The sequence below is a fragment of the Notolepis coatsorum genome (genome assembly GCF_963971535.1).
Source record: "Notolepis coatsorum genome assembly, chromosome: 7".
NCBI classification, from domain to species: Eukaryota; Metazoa; Chordata; class Actinopteri; order Aulopiformes; family Paralepididae; genus Notolepis; species Notolepis coatsorum.
In genome coordinates, this window is record NC_140171.1 from 129,436,337 (window position 1) to 129,460,048 (window position 23,712).

The following is a 23,712-nucleotide window of genomic DNA, read 5'->3' on the forward strand; positions in this document are numbered from 1 at the left end:
AAAGGGAGGAAGAGAGACAGAGGGAGGGAGAGAGACAGAGGGAGGGAGAGAGACAGAGGGAGGGAGAGAGACAGAGGGAGGATGAGAGACAGAGGGAGGATGAGAGACAGAGGGAGGTGGAGAGAGACAGGGAGGGAGAGACGGGGAAGTGAGGGAGACAGAGAGAGAAACAAAGGGAGGGAGAGAGACAGAGGGAGGGAGAGACAGACAGGGTGAGGGAGAGACATAGGGAGGGAGAGAGACAGAAGGAGGGAGAGACGGGGTGAGGGAGCGAGAGACAGACAGGGTGAGGGAGAGACAGGGAGGGAGAGACAGAAGGAGGGAGAGAGAGACGGGGTGAGGGAGAGAGAGGGAGGGAGAGAATCAAGGTGGGAGAAACAGAAGGATAGAGTATAGACAGACAGACAAAACAGTTAAAATGTTGTGATTTTGTGAGCAGTTCCATCCATTTCAATATTCTCTTTGATACACCCTGTAATTTGTGTATGGGAGTGCACGTGTGAGATTGTGTATGGGAGTGCACGTGTGAGATTGTGTATGGGAGTGCACGTGTGAGATTGTGTATGGGAGTGCACGTGTGAGATAGTGTATGGGAGTGCACGTGTGAGATTGTGTATGGGAGTGCACGTGTGAGATTGTGTATGGGAGTGCACGTGTGAGATTGTGTATGGGAGTGCACGTGTGAGATAGTGTATGAGTGCACGTGTGAGATTGTGTATGAAAGTGCATGTGTGAGAGTGCATGTATGAGAGTGCATGTGTGAGAGTGCATGTATGAGAGTACATGTGTGAGAGTGCATGTGTGAGAGTGCATGTGTGAGATAGTGTATGAGAGTGCATGTATGAGAGTGCATGTGTGAGATAGTGTATGAGAGTGCATGTGTGAGAGTGCATGTGTGAGATAGTGTATGAGAGTGCATGTATGAGAGTGCATGTGTGAGATAGTGTATGAGAGTGCATGTATGAGAGTGCATGTGTGAGATAGTGTATGAGAGTGCATGTGTGAGATAGTGTATGAGAGTGCATGTATAAGAGTGCATGTGTGAGATAGTGTATGAGAGTGCATGTGTGTGAGAGTGCATGTGTGAGATAGTGTATGAGAGTGCATGTGTGAGATAGTGTATGACGCAGGGGTGTAAAAAGTACCCAGAAATTATACTTAAGTGAAAGTATGGGTACCGTCTCAAAATTTGACTCAAGTAAAAGTCAAAGTATCTGGCTAAAAACACACTTGAGTAAAAGTAAAAAAGTCCTACTTTTAAATGTACTTAAGTACTAAAAAGTAAAAGTAAATATATTTTTTGAAAGGGATAGACCAGGGGTCTCAAACTCATTCCATAGTGGGCCAAGTTTTCATTTGAACTATACATTGCACCAGGTGAGTTAGTTGAAGAGGTGAGCCAATTAGTGAAATCATCAGCTGGTGTTTAGGCTGGAATGAAACCAAGCATACACTGCCCACAATGGAATGTGTTCTGCGATAGACAATGCTGAAATGAAAGAACAGAGGACGCTTTTTTGCATTAAAATTATTTAATGCACTTCTCCATTGAAGGTAAACTAACATGGACGGCATTCACATCACAGCATGAATAATATCACAATATTAAAAACAGAATGGTGTATCCTGAATAATATCACAATATTAACCACAGCATACTGGATTATCCTGAATAATATCACAATATTAAAGGCAGAATACTGGAGTACCCTGAATAATATCACAATATTAAAGACAGAATACTGGAGTACCCTGAATAATATCACAATATTAAATACAGAATACTGGAGTACCCTGAAAAAAATATCACAATATTAACCACAGCATAAATAATGCGGATCTGACTGTCTATTCTTCTGATAGCAGGTGTTTAATCAAAGATCCCTGCTTTCTAGTGTTGCACAAGGACCAATCAGCATGGGTATGGGCGGGTTCATTTTCCATTGATGGGGATTTGATTGGCTGTTTACCTGCAGTCGCAGTATTAATAATGTTAACGTTAGTTCGGCCAGATAAACAATTAAAATATACTATTAAAATGGTTGGACCTGTGAGATTTGTACTTTGTACTTTGTAGGTCTGCATTTTAAATGTAAGGAGTAAAAAGTATGTTTTTTTTCTCTGAAATGTAATGGAGTAAAAGTACAAAGTATACAAACCTAATAATACTTGAGTAAAGTACAAATCCCCCAAAACAGTACTTAAGTATTGTAACAAAGTACAATTACTCAAGTACTTTACACCCCTGTAGTATGATAGTGCATGTATGAGAGTGCATGTGTGAGATAGTGTATGAGAGTGCATGTGTGAGAGTGCATGTATGAGAGTGCATGTGTGAGATAGTGTATGAGAGTGCATGTGTGAGAGTGTATGAGAGTGCATGTGTGAGAGTGCATGTGTGAGAGTGCATGTGTGAGAGTGCATGTGTGAGAGTGCATGTGTGAGATAGTGTATGAGAGTGCACGTGTGTTCCTCTCCTCACCGCCACGGTCATCTTGCCCAGGATGCGCTCAGGGATGGGCCCCTGGATCCTCTTCTTCAGCTTCTCGGCACACGTTCCCATCAGCTCCATGGCGATGAATACATCCGTCTGCAGCCAAGAAATAACAATAAAACGAGCAGTTACTAAAGTATGATCTGATGATGAGTAAAAGGGGGTGGGATTAAATAAGTGTATGCTTCTTCCCACTCCTTTTCAAATATATGTAAATGACAAAATATATAGAATATATCTGTACTTGATGTTTGTTTGTTGTTGTTGCACATTTGAAATAGACTTCAGTCAAATCAAATCAAGCAGACAAATCACAAGTTTCACCGAGTTCTGCTGGAGAAGAGAGTGACGTCTGTGTGTGTTGTGCCAAACATCCCCATTAGCTCCATGGCCATAAAGACATATTTCGGTGCACACACAAACCATGTACCATTTATCATGTTATTTACTGATTTATTGTTAGGAAGGGGACTTCTTCAAGCTCTCCGTTGCCCATTGCAGTTAGTGCAGTGGAGGGTGCAATCACCGGTTTGTATGAAATACTGCCCCTGGTAAAGTTACAATGTCAACCCGTCAACAAATGGCAGCAGGTGGTAGTCAACCGTCTGACAAAACCCTGAGATAGTGAACGCCTCATCTGCACTCATCTGTTGGTGAACGCCTCATCTGCACTCATCTGTTGGTGAACACCTCATCTGCACTCATCTGTTGGTGAACACCTCATCTGCACTCATCTGTTGGTGAACACCTCATCTGCACTCATCTGTTGGTGAACACCTCATCTGCACCCATCTGTTGGTGAACACCTCATCTGCACTCGTCTGTTGGTGAACACCTCATCTGCACTCATCTGTTGGTGAACACCTCATCTGCACTCATCTGTTGGTGAACGCCTCATCTGCACTCGTCTGTTGGTGAACGCCTCATCTGCACTCATCTGTTGGTGAACGCCTCATCTGCACTCATCTGTTGGTGAACGCCTCATCTGCACTCATCTGTTGGTGAACGCTCCATCTGTACTGCACTCACCAGTGTGGCAGCACTACAGCTTTGGTTGTATCAAATCGTGAATCCCATATCATTGGGGTTCGTATTGCATCATCAGATAAACATATCGTATAAACACATCGTCCCATCCCAATTTATTGTCTAAAGTAAAACACATCAAGGTTAACCGTCTGTAGTGTGGTGGTGAAAGGGTTAACCTTCTGTAGTGTGGTGGTGAAAGGTTAACTTTCTGTAGTGTGGTGGTGAAAGGGTTAACCTTCTGTAGTGTGGTGGTGAAAGGGTTAACCTTCTGTAGTGTGGTAGTGAAAGGTTAACCTTCTGTAGTGTGGTAGTGAAAGGGTTAACCTTCTGTAGTGTGGTGGTGAAAGGTTAACCTTCTGTAGTGTGGTGGTGAAAGGTTAACCTTCTGTAGTGTGGTAGTGAAAGAGTTAACCGTCTGTAGTGTGGTGGTGAAAGGTTATCCTTCTGTAGTGTTTCAAGTTCAAGTTTCTTTAATAGTTGTCATACAGAAGTACAGAATACTTTCATACAAAATGCTTCTTACAGTTACGCTCCAGAGACTGTGCTAGACAAGATAGTATCAAATAACATAGTATAGCATGTAATTTAGAAGTAGAAAATGAGGTCACAGTGTTCAGTATAGACATATGTACAATGTTCGATGCAGAATAGACGTAACTGAGTTACCATATAATATACAATACTATGCAGTGTACTAATGTACAGTACTATATAGTGCAAAGCAGAAATGGGATGAGGTACAATTTAGGTACAATTTACAGTAAGGTGTACGAGTTGTAGTACAATCCTTCATCAATAAATATAAAGTGTGGGGAGTGGGTGCTACAGTGTGTTTGTTTAAAGTGAGTGTGTGCTATAAAGTGTGTGGAGTGGGTGCTACAGTGTGTTTGTTTAAAGTGAGTGTGTGCGTGTGGATGTGTGTGCTATGTGCGTTTGATGATTGTTGTTGTGTAGTGTTCATTGTTCGTTTAGCAGCCTGATGGCCTGGGGATAGAAGCTTCTTCTGAGTCTTTCTGTGCTCGCCTTGAGACTCCGGTATCGCTTGCCTGACCGCAGCAGTTCAAAGAGGCAGTTGTTCTGGTGACTGGAGTCCTTAATGATTCTCTTAGCCTTGCCCCTGCAACGCTTGTTGTAAATGTTCTGGAGGGTGGGAAGCCCCCCTCCAATTGTGCGTTCGGCTGAACGTGTGACTCTTTGTAGTCTGCTTCGGTCTTGTGCAGTGCTATTCCCAAACCAGGAGGTGATGTTGCCAGTCAGGATGCTCTCTATTGTACATGAGTAGAAGTTCTTAAGGATCTTCTGACTGACTTGGAACTTCCTTAGGCGCCTGAGGAAGTAGAGGCGTTGTCGTGCCTTCTTCACAACACTGTCAATGTGTGTGGTCCATGTCAAGTCCTCGGATATGTGGGCTCCGAGGTACTTAAAGCTGTTGACTCTCTCAACCGGTGCCCCGTCGATGCTGAGTGGGCTGTAGTCCTTGACCCCCGACCTCCTGAAGTCCACAATCATCTCCTTTGTTTTGCTGACGTTCAGGGAGAGGCTGTTTTCCTGACACCATCCCGCCAGGACCTTGACCTCTTCCAGGTAGGCCCTCTCGTCGTTGGCAGAGATCAGGCCCACCACCACTGTGTCGTCAGCAAATTTGATGATTGTATTGCTACTCCGCTGAGCCACACAGTCGTGTGTGTACAGGGAGTAGAGGAGGGGACTCAGAACACAGCCCTGGGGGGCCCCTATGTTGAGGGTGATGGATGAGGAGGTGCAGTTGCCTGCTCTCACCACCTGGGGTCTGCCCGTCAGGAAGTCCAAGACCCACTGGCAGAGGTCATAGTTCAAGCCCAGGTCCCTGAGCTTGGCTATGAGTATGGAGGGGACTATGGTATTGAATGCCGAGCTGTAGTCGATGAATAGCATTCTCACATAGTTCCCCTGCCTCTTGTCCAGGTGTGATGCTGCTGTGTGCAGCACATGGGCTATGGCGTCCTCCGTGGACCTGTTGGGGCGGTATGCAAATTGCAGGGGGTCCATGTTAATGGAGGAGGGAGGAGCAGATGTAGCCCTTTACTAGCTTCTCAAAGCACTTCATGGCTATGGAGGTGAGAGCTACAGGGCGGTAGTCGTTGAGGCAAGCAGGCTTGGATTTTTTGGGTACAGGGATAATAGTGGACTTCTTCAGGCAGGTGGGGATGACAGCCTGTTCTAAGGACAGGTTAAATATGTCAGTGAATACCGGGGCCAGTTGGTCGGCACAGACTTTTAGGACGCGGCCGGGGATGCCGTCCGGACCTGCTGCCTTCCTGATATTCACTTTTTTAAAGGTCCGCCTCACCTCATGCTCTGTTACCCTGAACACTGAGTCTCCATCAGCAGCAGACCCCCCCCCCCCCCCCCCCCCCATTGCCGTGGCTTGTGGGCTGGTGTTGTTATTACCAGCATCAAACCTCGCATAGAGGGTATTGAGGTCATTTGCTAAGGAGATGTCACTGTTCAGTTTGAGGGAGGCGCCTTTGTAGTCTGTCATCGTTTTGAGCCCCTGCCACATAGCTCTAGTCAGCCTGTTCAAACTGGAGTTCAATTTTATCCTTGTAGCGCCGTTTGGCCTCTGTCACTGTCCTCCTTACGTTGTATCGCGCCACCTTGTGGTCATTCATGTTGCCTGCCACTAGGCCGTCGTTGTATGCTTTGGTGCGCGCTCTCAGAGCTTCACGGACGGATTTGTCTACCCAGTGTGGTAGTGAAAGGTTAACCGTCTGTAGTGTGGTGGTGAAAGGTTAACCTTCTGTAGTGTGGTAGTGAAAGGGTTAACCTTCTGTAGTGTGGTAGTGAAAGGGTTAACCTTTTGTAGTGTGGTGGTGAAAGGTTAACCTTCTGTAGTGTGGTAGTGAAAGGTTAACCATCTGTAGTGTGGTGGTGAAAGGTTAACCTTCTGTAGTGTGGTAGTGAAAGGGTTAACCTTCTGTAGTGTGGTAGTGAAAGGTTAACCGTCTGTAGTGTGGTGGTGAAAGGTTAACCTTCTGTAGTGTGGTGGTGAAAGGTTAACCGTCTGTAGTGTGGTAGTGAAAGAGTTAACCGTCTGTAGTGTGGTGGTGAAAGGTTAACCTTCTGTAGTGTGGTAGTGAAAGGTTAACCGTCTGTAGTGTGGTGGTGAAAGGTTAACCGTCTGTAGTGTGGTGGTGAAAGATTAACCTTCTGTAGTGTGGTAGTGAAAGGGTTAACCTTCTGTAGTGTGGTGGTGAAAGGTTAACCTTCTGTAGTGTTGTGGTGAAAGGGTTAACCCTTTGTAGTGAAAGGTTAACCTTCTGTAGTGTGGTAGTGAAAGGTTAACCTTCTGTAGTGTGGTGGTGAAAGGTTAACCTTATGTAGTGTGGTAGTGAAAGGTTAACCTTCTGTAGTGTTGTAGTGAAAGGGTAACCTTCTGTAGTGTGACAGTGAAAGGTTAACCTACAGTAGTGTGGTGGTGAAAGGTTAACCTTCTGTAGTGTTGTGGTGAAAGGGTTAACCCTTTGTAGTGAAAGGTTAACCTTCTGTAGTGTGGTGGTGAAAGGTTAACCTTCTGTAGTGTGACAGTGAAAGGTTAACCTTCTGTAGTGTGGTAGTGAAAGGTTAACCTTCTGTAGTGTGGTAGTGAAAGGTTAACCTTCTGTAGTGTGGTAGTGAAAGGTTAACCTTCTGTAGTGTGGTAGTGAAAGGTTAACCTTCTGTAGTGTGACAGTGAAAGGTTAACCTTCTGTAGTGTGGTAGTGAAAGGTTAACCTTCTGTAGTGTGGTAGTGAAAGGTTAACCTTCTGTAGTGTGGTAGTGAAAGGTTAACCTTCTGTAGTGTGGTAGTGAAAGGGTTAACATTCTGTAGTGTGGTAGTGAAAGGTTAACCTTCTGTAGTGTGGTGGTGAAAGGGTTAACCCTTTGTAGTGTGGTAGTGAAAGGTTAACTTTCTGTAGTGTCATGTGGTAGTGAAAGGTTAACCTTCTGTAATGAAGATACAAGTGGCACTGATATAGTAAGGAAATATTCGCCTTGCCGCCATCTTTATTTTCATAGATCAATATGAATGTGTTTCAATGAGCTGAGGACTAATTCACTTCCATGTATATCGGAGTCAGGTAATCAAGAGTTAGTAATTCCAATAGTGTGTTGTGATTGTTGTTTGGACTATTTTGGTACTTGAAGACTAGAGGCATTTTTAATAGCCAAGTTTTAACAGTGAAGTGAACAGGCACCTCCACATGTGTACCTCACAGACAACTTTACATATCTATTTTGAGTCAAGCACCCGTGACTACACTTTGGATGTGCGTGAGTCTTTTCTACTACGTACCTCACAGATGACCTCACTGATTCCACATGTGTACCTCACAGATGACCTCACTGATTCCACATGTGTACCTCACAGATGACCTCACTGATTCCACATGTGTACCTCACAGATGACCTCACTGATTCCACATGTGTACCTCACAGATGACCTCACTGATTCCACATGTGTACCTCACAGATGACCTCACTGATTCCACATGTGTACCTCACAGATGACCTCACTGATTCCACATGTGTACCTCACAGATGACCTCACTGATTCCATCAAACTGGACCAATATGGCAGCAAAGTGAATAAGGCGAATTGACGTGTGTTTTGGTTATGCGGGAGACTTGGTTATTGCCATTTGCTATTGTTCTTGTATATACAGTACTGCTACTGTCCTAGTATTTTGTATAATAATTGTATTTGTATATTTGAAAGCTCCACTCAGGCAGTGCGCCTAGGGGCGACAGTGGCTCAGGAGGTAGAGCAGTCGTCTGGTAATCCGGAGGTTCCCGGTTCGATTCCCGCTCCTCCCGGGCAGCGCGTCTAAGTGTCCTTGAGCAAGACACTTAAACCCTAATTGCTCCCGATGAGCAGGTTGGCACCTTGCATGGTTGCCTCTGCCATCGGTGTGTGAATGTGTGAGTGAACGGGTAAAATGTGAGGAACAAATTGTAAAGCGCTTTGGTAAAAAGCGCTATATAAATGCAGTAATTTACCATTTATTTCATTGTATTATAATTCTAACAGTGAGTGGTGTTTCCACTTCATCAATCATACCTATTCCAACGTCTACAAGGGAGGTGAGGGTGCATGCGTCAACCTACGTTGGTAACTATGGCGCCGTAGCACTGGATGATGTAAGGACAGTCGTGACTCTTCAGCACCACATCCAGGTCCATCAGGATCCTTTTGTTCTCGTCTTTGTTTCCCGTACGACGCATTTGCTGGTGACACACACAAAATCATACATGAAATTCAAGGACTTTTAAGTACTTTTCCAAGCGCAATTTTTCATTTTCAAGGATGTCACTCGAATGATACAATTCACTTTTAAATGCTGTTTTTTTAAGCATCTTCTTGGCCTGATTGCCAGCTAGAGCATCACGAGCGAAGAAATGAGGAAAAGCAGTTGGAGCGCGCGAGACAGTGACTACCGTAGTCAGATAAAAAAAAAAAAAAATTATTATTACTGGTAATTAAGATTAAAACAGAACAAAAAACGATTTCTTGATTCAGAACAATTTGATCATAGATGAACAAAACATTCAATGCGAATGGTTGATTTGAATTTCAAGGATGTTTTAAGCAGGGCGGCTGAGTGGCGTAGCGGAGATTGCGCTCGTCACCAATGCAAGAGACTCCGGTCTCGACTCCCCGAGTCAGCGTTTCCTGCGGCTTGGGCCAGTCGTCATACTATCTCAATTGGCAGAGGTAGCGGGTGGAAAGTCGATGGGTGGGGATTGGACGTTGTGGACAGCGACTCCTACAGGTCGGTTGGGTGACGCCTGTGCAGCAGAGACGGGAAGCATCGGGGGACAGCGTGAGCCTCCCTCGCCACTGAGAGTCCGCACTGTCTGGTGAAAAGATGCGACAGGCTGCCTCCTTGTGTACCGGAGGGGACATGTGATGCAAGGCTTCTATCCTCACTACAGCCGACCAGTGGGAGGCATAGTCTAGCAACGTTCAAGACAGGGGAGGGGAGCATTGAAGGGGAGAATTGGCGATACGAAATTGGGATGGGAGAAAATAAGGATAAAAAAAAGTGGATAAAAAAAGGACGTTTAAGCACCTTGTTAAAAAATAGACTGTTTTCAAGTATTTCCAGGCATTGACTTTTTTGGGTAAAAAAATCAAGCACTTTAAGCACTTCCAAGGACCTTGTGCGAACCCTGTAATTCACGCAGTGATTATAAAGCTGATTCCAATGACTTTATTCTTGGAAGAAAAACATGTGCCAACGCAGAGCATTAGTAGACTCCTGTATGGAAGCAAATGAGTGCCAGAAGTATTTGAATTTAATCAGACACCGCATTTATAGCATTGAAAATAATAACTTTGAAAACATGTATCTGAATTTTTTCAGACACCGCATTTTTGTATCTGAATTATTTCAGACACCGCATTTATAGTTTCAGACATCTGAATTTCTTTGCTCCGAATTTACCTATGCGAAATAAAAATGTAGTGTTAATAAAACAATTCGAATGCATAATAAAATGTAATTCAACAGCAAAAAAAAAATTCGATGCATAATTGCGGTGTATATAATTCGATGTCAAAAATTCGATGCATAATTGCGGTGTATGGAATTCGATGTAAAAAACCAACATCCGGGTATCCAGCTGCAGAACCACAGAACCACCACAGCAGCAGCAGGCTGAGGCCCCTCGCTTCCATTGGCTGATTTGGGTCACGTGATTTGGGTCACGTGACCGTCCCACCCAATGGCTGAATTGGAGTATTGCACTGCGGGCATTGGCTGATGCACTGCGGGATTGATTGATTGATAGAAAACTTTATTAACAGATTGCAGAATGGGTACACGTGACCGCCACAGGCCCTGATTGATTGATTGAAAACTTTATTAACAGATTGTAGAATGGGTACAGTGACCGATTGATTGATTGATTGATTGAAAACTTTATTAACAGATTGTAGAATGGGTACAGTGACCGATTGATTGATTGATTGAAAACTTTATTAACAGATTGCAGAATGGGTACAGTGACGTCACAGGCCCGGATTGATTGATTGAAAACTTTATTAACAGATTGCAGAATGGGTACAGTGACGTCACAGGCCCGGATTGATTGATTGATTGAAAACTTTATTAACAGATTGCAGAATGGGTATATAGGTGTATAGGTGTGAGAGGTGTGATAGATGGGATCGGTGTGCTAGGTGGGATCGGTGTGATAGGTGTGAGAGGTGTGATAGGTGTGATCGGACACCTCTCACACCTATCACACCTCTCACACCTATCACACCGATCCCACCTATCACACTTCTCACACCTATCACACCTATCACACCGATCCCACCTATCACACCTCTCACACCTCTCACACCTATCACACCTCTATACCCATTCTGCAATCTGTTAATAAAGTTTTCAATCAATCAATCAATCAATCCGGGCCTGTGACGTCACTGTACCCATTCTGCAATCTGTTAATAAAGTTTTCAATCAATCAATCAATCCGGGCCTGTGACGTCACTGTACCCATTCTGCAATCTGTTAATAAAGTTTTAAATCAATCAATAAATCGGTCACTGTACCCATTCTACAATCTGTTAATAAAGTTTTCAATCAATCAGATCAATCAATCAATCCGGGCCTGTGACGTCACTGTACCCATTCTGCAATCTGTTAATAAAGTTTTCAATCAATCAATCAAAGCAAAATATTCTGATGTTGATAATGATGTCTACAATGTTTTACTGTTTTTAGACAATGTTACAATGTTTTTAGATAATGATGTCTACAATGTTTTACTGTTTTTAGATTATCATTGTTAATTGTGATTGTCATATGTATCTTATGTTGTTATGTTTTGTGTTTTGTGTTGTCTTTCTATGTGGACCCCAGGAAGACTAGCTCGCCACTTAGGTGACAGCTAATGGGGATCCTTTTTAAACAATAAACAATAAACAATCAATCGGTCACTGTACCCATTCTACAATCTGTTAATAAAGTTTTCAATCAATCAATCAATCAATCAATCCCGCAGTGCATCAGCCAATGCCCGCAGTGCAATACTCCAATTCAGCCATTGGGTGGGACGGTCACGTGACCCAAATCACGTGACCCAAATCAGCCAATGGAAGCGAGGGGCCTCAGCCTGCTGCTGCTGTGGTGGTTATGTGGTTCTGCAGCTGGATACCCGGATGTTGGTTTTTTACATCGAATTCCATACACCGCAATTATGCATCGAATTTTTGACATTGAATTATATACACCACAATTATGCATCAAATTTTTTTTTGGTGTTGAATTGAATTTTATTATGCATTCGAATTGTTTTATTAACACTGCATTTTTATTTCGCATAGGTAAATTCGGAGCAAAGAAATTCAGATACATGATTTTCAAAGTATTTATTTGCAATGCTATAAATTCGGTGTCTGAAACTATAAATGCGGTGTCTGAAATAATTCAGATACAAAAATGCGGTGTCTGAAAAAATTCAGATACATGTTTTCAAATTCAGATACATGTTTTCAAAGTTATTATTTTCAATGCTATAAATGCGGTGTCTGATTAAATTAAAATACTTCTGGCACTCATTTGCTTCCATACTCCTGTGGTACACTGGCTAACTGGCTAATTGTTAAACACTTAGTTACAATTAAGGAATGACTTTAATTACAAGTAGCGACTACATGGTATCATTACTGGCAAACTAGGGGCGGAGAGTATGAGTGAGGAAAAACTGATAAGAGGGATAAAGACATTTCACTACCAAAGCGTTAACCCTTCACGGCGACAATGCCGAAGGTTGTAGTGTGGTAGTGAAAGGGTTAGGGCTGTACCGAATGTAATTATTATTTTCTTTTTCATTCGAAGCTTCTATTGAAGTTTTCGAATGAAGCTTCGAATGTCTGTCATCATATTTTTAGGACATAACATGCAAAATAAAATAAAAAGAAATCCTCAAACAAAATCCTCAATTTGAATAAAGTGATTAATCTGATTAAATTAGTTTTGTTTTATTAAATAAACTTTCTTTAATGAATATAACTAGTCAGTTTCATCACCATAAATAATCCAATAAGGACATGGTTGGTACGAAAGTGATGGTGACGTCTTGATGGAGCGCCAAGCGGATGCAGATAGGCTACATCATTTATGATAAATGTTTTATAAAATAATTTATGACGAGTCATATACTATAGGGCTGCACGATTTTTCAGACAGATATTGCGATTGCAATTAAATTTGCGATTATATATATTTTTTTAATTAAGCAACTCCACAGAGGTTTATTGTAAAATGCGGCTTGCATCTGGCCTACGCGGTGGGTCCGTTCGGGACACCGAGCCTGAAAATGTTTCTTTTTACCTAGGAATCGATACCGGTACCCAACGGTACCTTTTTTCTGTACTTTACTCTCCCTCACTGAAGTCTAAACTTCACAACACACAATCTAAAACCCCTTACCTCCCTCTCCCAAACCGTTCCTACAACAATAACAACTTGCAAATGAGATCTTGTATCTCAATGGGACTTCCAGGTTAATTTTTTCTTTTCTTTTAAAATTTCTCTTTTTTTTTTTAAATATGCGATTATTTTTTCTTTTTTCGATTTGCTAATTGCATCATTTCAAATCGCGATTTCGATTTAAAATCGATTAATCGTTCAGCCCTAATATACTATAATATTAGTGTAGCCTAATTTTTATCTGCAAATGTGAAGAAAAACCCCATTGGTTTAAACAGAATGAATAGACATAAAGAAAAATAAATTATATTAAGAAAATAATAAATAAAAAATAAAATGTTGATTTAGAATTCGAATGTCAACGTTATGAATGAAGCTTCGAACTATTCGGTACAGCCCTAGAAAGGGTTAAGGAGAAAGGGAAGAATGAAATTAGAGAGAGAGAGGAGCCCACGTATAGTGCACGCTGGGTCAGCATCCACCTGCCCTTCAGTGAGGTCTAAAGATATAAGATGCTGAGGCGAATAGTTAAGACGGGTAACTGTCGTTGGCACTGGGTCTTACTTTGACGGCTATAACGTCACCCGTCTTCTTAAAGCGCACTTTGAAGACCTGACCACACGTCCCACTGCCGATCTCACCCTCACTGATCAGGTCTGTCACCTCCGCAGGATACCGCTGTGGAACACACACACAGAGACATATATACACACACACAGAGACAGAGACACACACACACACACAGGTATTAGCAATTAAAATAATCAGTGTATTTCTATGTGTAAATGGTACCTCAGCTGTGTTTTATTTTCTGTAATGGTATGGTACTGTAATGTGCGGGCGGTGAAGTGAGTTAATTAAGTGTGTCCTGTGTTTCCATGGAAGTTTTGCCTAACTGGTGTATTATGTGTTAGTCAGGGATGCACCGATACAAATACTGGTACCAGGCTAAAACAGGAGAATTCACCCAATACTCAAATCTAAATAATTTATATAATTTACTGCATCTTGAGGTGAAATGTACATTTTAAACGTGTTTTAAATTCATCTCTGCCAATAGGTTGGGAATCGCAGTGAGTGAGGACTCTGTGGCACATGCGTAGAAGTTGGTCTAAATCGGAAAGAAGGCATTTCTCTATCTATTTTCCCACCCTTTTGGTCGAAACTACCGTAACCATGCTTTGTCGTCATTAATTTACCAGCAACTTCAAATATGAAAAAATATGAGAATGACTCCCCATTTAAGGAGATGGGGTCTGGACTCGTTAGTCCTCATTGATAGTGGTGGAGTGAACCAACTTCTCTTTAGACAGACTTTGGTATTAGTACATATATTGTGTGTTTGTGTGTGTGTGTGTGTGTGTATATGTTACCTGGCCATCGATCTTCAGGTAGCCCGTCTGTTTCATAATCTCCTGCAGCTTCTGGTCGATCTCAGCACTGAAGAACATGACACTTAGTTAGGGTCATAAGGTGGTAAATCTACTCTGTATATGTGTGAGAGTGAGAGATAAATAGAGACATTTTGTGTAAGCAACTTTCTGCCATTTGCCTAACAAATGCCTGATGTGTGTGTGTGTCCATCTTTACAAGGGTTCTTTGTATGTATGTTCTGTTCTCATTTATATAATCATCCTGCACCTGTGTATATCAGACATACAAGTAATTATGTGTGTATGTAATAATTTGTGTGTATTGTGCATGTATATGAACGTGTGTGCAGCAACTGTCCTATGCACATACATTGTATGCATCCTACTGTATGTATGCATGTGTGTGCAAAGTAACCGCCCTGTATACACATGTATGTAATTATTCTGCATATTTGTGTGTACAATCATTGTGCATACTGTATAATGTGTAAGTACAGTATATATATATATATATATATATATATATATATATATATATATAGGTCAGGTCCATAAATATTTGGACATCAGCACAATTTTCATCATTTTGGCTCTGTACACCACCACAATCAATTTGAAATGAAACAATAAAGATTTCGGTCCCTTAAAAAGGCGGAGGCACATAAAGAAATTGTTGTAATTCCTACACTGTTCACCTGATTTGGATGGGAATACCCTCAAATTCACACTGAAAGTCTGCACTTAAAGCACATCTTGATTGTTTCATTTCAAATCCACTGTGGTGGTGTACAAAGCCAAAATGATATGGACCCGACTGTATATATACAGTGTATATAGACCTTTTCAGTAGAATTGGGTTGCTAGGGACCAGCTTCCTATCAGCCATTGATATTAGCAAACGCTGCAACGGGAAATAAACTTGGGCCCATTCATAAATTCTGTATATATATATATAGCTGGGCCGTTAACGTGCTGCGTTAACACAAGACTAGTATCGCACTATAATATAATTGACGCCATTAATCTATATATAAAAAAAAAAAAAAATTACCCAGGGTAGGTTCGCTGAGCACAGATGCTCTTTTTCAGGAACGCCCTGCTTCACATTCACACAGTTCCATTCACACCTGGGAGCTGCCCAGTACAACCACAGTTGACACCATTGACCACTGAGCAACTCCACTGGAGCAGTTGGGGGTTAAGTGCCTTGCTCAAGGGCACTTCAGCGGTTGGTGTTCCTGCCGGTCCCGGGGATCGAACCGGCAACCTTCCGGTCACAAACCTGCTTCTCTAACCTTTAGGCCACCGCTGCCCCACGGACTGAACTGAATTGAGTGACCTGACACACATGCTGGACTGAAAATGAATTGTTTGTTTTATGAAATGTTAGCTTATGATTTGAATTTAATCCAATACATGGACATTTTGATTTTGAATTGAGCATGACTCTTGAGTGGTTTTTGAATTTATGAAAAGGTAATTGATTGTTACATTTTAGCAAACTAACCTATGATTTAGCTTGCTCAGTAGTCTAGGCCTACTATTAATTAAATTATTTGTCTACCTTTATGTGGTACAGTCTTATGCCGGAGCTATAGGCCTAATTAACAATTAAAACAGTAATTTGATTTGCATTGGCAGGGTTTGGCCCTGTCTGGCGCCCAACGGGAAAAATATTATAGGCACTATAAGTAGACACCGCTACATAAAACAAGCTGGTCTGCCTGAGTGACTGGTGGAAGAAGGAGAAATAGAGATTGGACTGATTGAGTCAAGCCATGTCACATAGTTCAAGTTTGAAATGCTTCTTTCTGTTTTGCTCCTGAGAGTGTGCTAGATACTGTTCTGTACTGGTAATATTATTTATTTGTGTTAACTTCTGAATAAAACAATTTATTAAGTACATCTTATTGAACATTATTTAGATATTTCATTACCAATTATCATAGCAAAACAGCTTTTTCAAACAGTCTGTAATGCATTTTGGAAACGGGAGATGGGCTCATGGTGTAATGGGCAACCTGGCCTGAGAAACGTAAGGAGGAAAGGAAAAGTAAGGACTTACTTCTGGTCATTATTTGGGTAGAACACACATATTTTGAATGCCTTCGGCAGACTTTCTTTTTTTGAGCCCACCTCTAATATATATACATATGAGTGTTTACTCATTGTGGATGTGTGTCCATATAAACATACTTCTCTAGGCTCTTCTGAAGGCCATACTGAGGCGTGGGTAAGGTCAGCATGTGTCGCGGGCGACTGGGGTAGGAGTGGTGTTGTGGGGAGCTCTCTGTAGACGACGAACGACTCCCTGGGTCGGCTAAGGGGAGCTGGAGAGCTGGAGGAACACAGGATTAAAGGTATGAAGGAGGGAGAGAGACAGGGGGAGGGAGAGAGAGAGAGAAAGAGGAAACGTGTGCTACAGAAGGTGCTTTTTCTTAATGCTCTGGCTGATATATCCCACTGTTTTAGGCAAAGGCTGATTTTGTTTATTTTATCTCGCCATTCCTGAGATCTTTAATAGCTATATATAACTGTGATGGGTCATGCAACACAAGTTGTATTAATTTATCCTATTGAAAAATGACCAGTTTACAAATAAGAAACATTAATGTGGACTATGCGAGTGCTGTTGGGTTTCTACCATAGAGGATATCTAGATTGTGATTGACTGGCCCTCTGCACAAAAACGCAATCTCTTTTTTTACTGTCTCTCCTTTTGTTTCACTTACACCCTGACTCAGCATTAAAGCAACCAGGGCTGTTATTCTGGAGTAAAAGCAACAGTCTCCTCGGGCAGGGTTAAAGCCCAAAGGTACAGATGTGTGTATTTATACCCGTAGTCAGTGTTTCCCCCCCAAACACATAGTTACTCAGTGAAGAGTAGGGTTGGGTACCGTTCACATTTGAACCGATACCTGTACCGGTATCTGAGAATTGATACCGGTACCCAATGGTACCTTTTTTCTGTACTTTAGTCTCTAAAAATTTAATCTACCTACCTCAGTTGTAATTATTTTTTCCAAACTTCAAATATTATCATTATTTATTTAGAACAATTTGTTAATATATATAATATTGCAGCGAGCGTTGTCTGCATCTAGCTTTGTAAAGTGTGACCACACTTGCGACCGTTTTCGGCTTGCCATTGCCCCGACTGCTTTGTTGTTGTTGAATCAAGTCAAATCCTACGTAAGTGTGTATTGTGCGCATGAACGTTGACGTCAGGCACAATTCATGGGTTTCGTTTTGCGGTAAACGAAACGTTGACGTCATCGGACTTAAAAATTTATTTTTAAGCGTTTTTTTTTCCCCCACAGTACCGAAATGGGGCACCGGTGGATCTCACGTCAATCGGTACTCGGTAGTACCGACGTGATTCGGTCGATACCCTTAAAAGTACCGGATTCAGTCACAGAGGATGCTCAGCTCTAGGGGCTGTTTTTTACACAACTGGATTAAGCCTGGTGCCTTTTTTAATACCTGGCAATAAAATCCCAATGTAGTCAGGAGTTGTATGATTTCTAAATACCGCTCCCCTACATTTAAACAAAGGTATAAATATACCCAATAGGGTTGGGAGGTATACCGTATTCTAAGATATTAGGGCTGGCAGTTATAACGTATTCTAAGATATTAGTAGGGTTGGGAATTATAACGTCTAAGGTATTAGGGCTGGGAGTTATAATGTATTCTAAGGTATTAGTAGGGCTGGGAATAATTATAACGTATTCTAAGGTATTAGTAGGGCTGGGAGGTATACCGTATTCTAAGGTATTAGTAGGGTTGAGAGTTGTACCGTATTTTAACATATACCGCCATGGACCCATGCATAGTAAGCGTTTTGAATAAATACCACAATGAAAATTGTATAAGAATTACATCATATCGCATTATCATTTGTACTGGAAGACACAAATGCACAAATGCTGTTGCCATGAAAACTATGAAAAATACTGTGATATGATATTTTACCTATATCGCCCCGCCCTACCAAAAAGGGGGATATGTAATTTCTCTCCATCGCAATTTTAATGCTAGATGTAGACAAATTCAAAAGAATATCTAGTCTAGGACTAGACTTAATCTATGTGTGTGAATCCCTTGTTTAGCTCGTTTTATCCCAGCCAGCCATATTAATGTTATTATCATAGACCCCATGCAACCACATGCACAGACAGCAGGTCAGTGGCAAACACAGTTGGGAACATGAGGTCTCATTGGCAGCAACGAGACTATCCTAAACCAATTAGATGCTTCACACATCTACAATGGCTAAGGGTTGAAATCACCTCCCCATTATCAATTTGACCTAATATAGGCTTAATGTCCACTTTGTTGATATACTGTAGGTTGCTATACCTACATTGTGTAATTGTTTCTTTTCTTTTTTAATTAATTTATGATTGTGGCTAGGGCTGCAACTAACGATTATTTTGGTAGTCGACTAATCTGTCGATTATTTTTTCAATTAGTCGACTAATCTAATGATTATTTCTGTCACACCCTCCATCTCTGCTTCCTGTGGGCGCGGCTCCTTTTCCGGGCTCTTAGCAGACTTCTTAGCTTAACATAACAGACCGACAGTAAGTTTGGGGGAACTAATGGGATAACTGGGGTTGCAACAAAAGTGCAACTAGGGCTAAAAACACAATGAAATAAAATAATAATAATAATAAATAATATATCCTTCTTAGCAGACTTCTTAGCTTAACATCCCAGGGAACTAATGGGATAACTGGGGATGTTGTTTGCTCAAAGTCTGGGGTGATGGTAGACAAAGCAACTCTGAGGTCATGCTCAATGTCCAATCTGTTCCTCTGCTTTGTCTTCAGCTGGACCAGAGCTGAGAAGCCACTTTCACAAAGATAGGTAGTGCAAAAAAAATATATATATAAAAAAAATATATATAATAATATATATATATATATATATATTTTTTTTTACGACGCATCGACGCAAAAATTCGACGTTGTCGATTATGTTGACTAATCGTTGCAGCCCTAATTGTGGCTATTTTACAGATTTAAGGCTACCATAGAAATCAGCCAAACAAGAGAGCAGAAGGACCATGCTGTTATTTTATTTCAGAGGCAGGATGGCCTTCACTGTGAGAGAGCCGACGGGCTTTGTATCCATGGGTCGCTTGGTGAAGGATCAGCCTGTAGGGAACAATCCGTTAGTGAGAGGGAGAGGAGAGGTTAGTGAGTAGAGAGACTTAAAAAACAGTTCTTTGGCACAGGTGACGTCGCATCTGTAAACGGACCGTCCGCCTCCTGACAGACCGACCGAAGAAAAGATGGATGAGCAGGGAGAGAGAGAGAGAGAGAGAGACGGACGACAGACACAAAGACAAACAAACAGACACATCGGCACTACTGCCTGTTCATACAGTGCCACTGCGAAGGGAGGGGAGAGAGACAAACTACATCCAGCCCTTTGAGAGAGAAACGTTTGAGGCCAAAACTGCATCTAGCAGAGAGACCAAGCTGGAAGTCAATCAGACAGACGGACGACGCAGATGGACAGATGTTCAGTCAGACGGACAAACCGAGTGAGGTATGTCTTCATGGCCAGACGAAGAGGTAAAGAGAGAGAGAGAGAGAGATAGGTCAGGCTGTTCACAGCACTCCTGCAGTCTAAAGGGGGATGCTGGATTAGACTTGTGTCCAAAACAAAACGTTAAAAAAAAAAGTGCCGTGCAGAAAAGCCACATGCACCGTGATTCTCTGTCTCCAGCAAAACTAGGGTTAATATTCTCACACACAGGCATACACACATACATACTCAAACACACGCACACTGCCCTGCCACTGGCACACACACACACACGAGCACACTGCCCTGCCACTGGCACACACACATGCGGAAGCACACTGCAGTGCCCTGCCACTGGCACACACACATGCGGAAGCACACTGCAGTGCCCTGCCACTGGCGCACACACAAGCACACTGCCCTGCCACTGGCACACACACATGCAAGCACACTGCCCTGCCACACACACACACACACACACTGCCCTGCCACTGGCACACACACACAGGGAGAGGAATGGGTATGGAAAGATGGAGAGAAGATGACATTAGAGGGGAGGTGAGAGTGACACTGCAAATGGCTGCTGGGTTCTTATCGACATGGCGTAGGCCTACATAGAGACAATGAATGCACGAGTTAAGATTTTCCATCTGGATTGGAATGAGGACCGCATAGACTCAACCACATGGGATTAGGATGTGGAATAAGCATGTGATCTAGTGACTGGAGTGGTGGAGTCTTCATGGTCCTTATTGCCTGCTTGATAAGATTGAGGACTGTGTGTACTCAACCCTCAATTAGGTGCTTATTCCACATAACTGACCTATCTCAAACCACACCCCCTTTTCTTGATCCTCCAATCACAATTGTTGCAAACAATCGTTTGTCCAAGGGAGGGAAGCAACAGTTGTGATTGGAGGATCAAGAAGAGAGGGCGTGTTTGAGATAAGTCAATTGACTGTGGATTGAGTCGACATGGTTCTCATTCCAAATTATCTTAACTGGTGCTGCACCTACAATAGTGATCTCCCTCATCAAAGGATTTTAGTATGTTGACAATGACGAATCATGTTGAGGCAGCATAGGGTTAATCGGTGTCTGTGAGAATGTCCCTGGCTGTCGATATGTGTCTCCCTGCACCAGAGGTTCTTCAGCTTATTCAGCTCAGAACATCTGGTTTGGTCTTGTGATCCAGGTTGAATCAAACAAAGGCCAAGGTTCTTGGGGACCCATCAGGAACAGGCTTTGGCCCCATTTTGTGTCCTGACCCCCAGCTTTAAGAAACCAGGTCCTAGATTGTACTATAAAGGGGTAGTCTTACCCGATCCTAAGTATTGGAATTTGTCCTATGCTATGTTACTGTGTTGAGAATTTCTAGTCTCGAAGCCATCTGATACACTTTAAAAGGACCTAGGCCTAGCTGACTCTATCCACAATGTGTGTGCTATCTATTGAAAGCTGTCTGTGTACTGCAATGTAAGCACACTCCCTTTCCCTGGCTTGAGTTTAGCTGGTCCTGCAGCTGGTTGGGGAGGCTGTTTCACACGTGTGGGGGGGGGGGGGGGGGGGGTTGAAAGACCATACAAACTGCGCAAAAAAAACAAGGCTATTCCTGAGCTGCCTTATGCCAGGAAGAGAAACTATTGGAACGCATTCAGCTGTCTTATATAAAATAAATGTGTACTGTATATATGCACATTTCCTCTAGCCAGTCAAGGAAAAACACTTTGGTAGGGTGCCTGAAGAACATTTAGACACAGTAAACCCTGAACTAAACTTCAAGGGATGGGTGGCCTATGTTTAAAGGGTGAATGGAACTTGCTGATGAAGATTTGGGTGGGTGGGTGATGTTAAGATGGAGAGGAATGAAAAAAGGGGATAAAGACAGAGAGCGGTGGTTTGAAATGATACCTGCGCGTTGGGAGGGGGCTGGAGCAGGACTGAGCTGGATCACGATGACTGGGCAGAGGAGAGAAAATACACACACGCACATTACTGCACGGTTTACCGCTACTCACACTCACACACCAATTAGGGCCTACTGCACAGTTTGCAGCTAGTCTCACACAAAGTTTGCCAACACTCCTCACTCACACACAGCCTCACTGTTTGCCACTACTCTCTCTTCTCTCACACACACCTGCACTGTTTCCCCACTTCTCACCCTCTCCATTTCTCACTCATGCACACACCTTTCTATCACAAACACACCACACACACACACATTTGAGCACTTTACAGATGTGTAAATTGCTAACTTGTTCTCATATTCTTTCTTTTTCACACACCAAAACAAACTTCCTCTTATAATGCCACATACATGTAAAGATATTAAAAACACTGAGCATGTAACAGCTCTGTAACAACAAGCTCACAGAAAAGCACACACATCGTAATGCACCAACAATGACACATTTCAACAAAACAGCGAAAATAAAGATGTTTGTCATCCACCTTGTATTCCACAAAAGTATAATGTGACAAAAAGGGCAAGACATCCAGTCTTAAGTCGTTTGCAGGGAACCGCCAGAGTTCATTCGTATTTCAATCTGGTAACAACATGGTTATTTAGTGCATTGAATGATCATCCAGACAGCACAGCACACCTTCTGCAACTACTGCTGTCGTTGAGTTATGACAGTAGGTAACGTCCAGACTGATTGATTGAATGAATGAAAACTTTATTTAACAGATTGCAGAATGGGTACAATACAGTGTACAGCTCAATACACTCAATTGTTAAGGGGATGCAGACCAGAGAAAGACTTTCGTCTTGTTTACATCAGGGTCCCCCATTTTCAATTCATCATAGACAACTTCCAAAGGCCCAACGTCAGCCCATCATACCCCGAATTAACACTTAGAACAGTATTTACGTGTAGATGAGCTGATATATAAAACACTTGGCATCTAATAAACTAACGTAGGGCCACCTCTTCCAAGAGATCAGTTAATAACATAACCTGCTGGGTCAAAAAACTCAATACAAACGGTGCTAGCTCAGGAACAGTGACAAGAGTCGCAAGCTAAGTGAACCAAAACCAAAGAGATAGAACGTTAGACAAGTGGAACGCTGATCGCAAACCAGTGACACCAGAACAACACATTATTATTAAATGGACGCGGGGCCTGTAGCCGCTAGCTCTCCTACATGTCTGACAGACGGGGCAGAATAACCAAAACACGGCTCAAGACGTGGCTAGAGACATGTTTCGTGACAACCTTGCGGCTTGACAAATGTTTTAATGTCTTTAGAAACTACCGTGCGTATTAATTAAGTGACACGATCACCGTATATTCAAACCAACCGAGCCGAGTTGGTGTTTGTTTATGTAGCTCGCCTGTTAGCCTGTGAGCTAACAGCAGCACAACAGCCCGGCACCGACCCCCTCCCCGGTGACTCCGGGACGGACACTCACTTGGCCTCGGACGGGAACGCTGTGGACTCATTTCAATATTCAGGTCGATTCTTCTACGAGCTTCTTTGTTTTCTTGCTTTAGTTTCTCCTCGATTCGCGAGAGCCTCTGTTCCAGCGACGACATCTTGGAAAACTGAGCAGCACCATCCGAGTCACCAGCAGCTCTCGACTCCCTCTCTGGTGGACTCACCGAGGCAGGCAGACAGGCAGGCAGACAGACAGACAGGAGGCAGACAGACAGGCAGGGGAGCAGACAGACAGGCAGGGGAGCAGACCAGACAGACAGCCAGACAGGGGAGCAGGCAGGAGGCAGACAGACAGGCAGGGGAGCAGACAGACAGGCAGGGGAGCAGACCAGACAGACAGGGGAGCAGACCAGACAGACAGGGGAGCAG

At 42.8% G+C, this 23,712-nt stretch overlaps 1 protein-coding gene across 1 annotated transcript in view; it reads right to left on the reverse strand.

The window, feature by feature from the left end:
- Window positions 1–23,441, reverse strand: part of map2k7 (mitogen-activated protein kinase kinase 7) — a gene marked incomplete at its 5' end in the record, with an annotated part of 38,964 nt that extends 15,523 nt beyond the window's left edge. The window contains 7 exons of the mRNA XM_084318503.1: window positions 2,483–2,590; window positions 8,651–8,770; window positions 13,552–13,665; window positions 14,361–14,427; window positions 16,557–16,698; window positions 21,810–21,857; window positions 23,318–23,441. Coding sequence (XP_084174629.1) covers window positions 2,483–2,590; window positions 8,651–8,770; window positions 13,552–13,665; window positions 14,361–14,427; window positions 16,557–16,698; window positions 21,810–21,857; window positions 23,318–23,441 — 723 coding nt within the window. The remainder of the gene's footprint in view (window positions 1–2,482; window positions 2,591–8,650; window positions 8,771–13,551; window positions 13,666–14,360; window positions 14,428–16,556; window positions 16,699–21,809; window positions 21,858–23,317) is intronic.
- Between the last annotated feature and the right edge of the window lie 271 nt (window positions 23,442–23,712).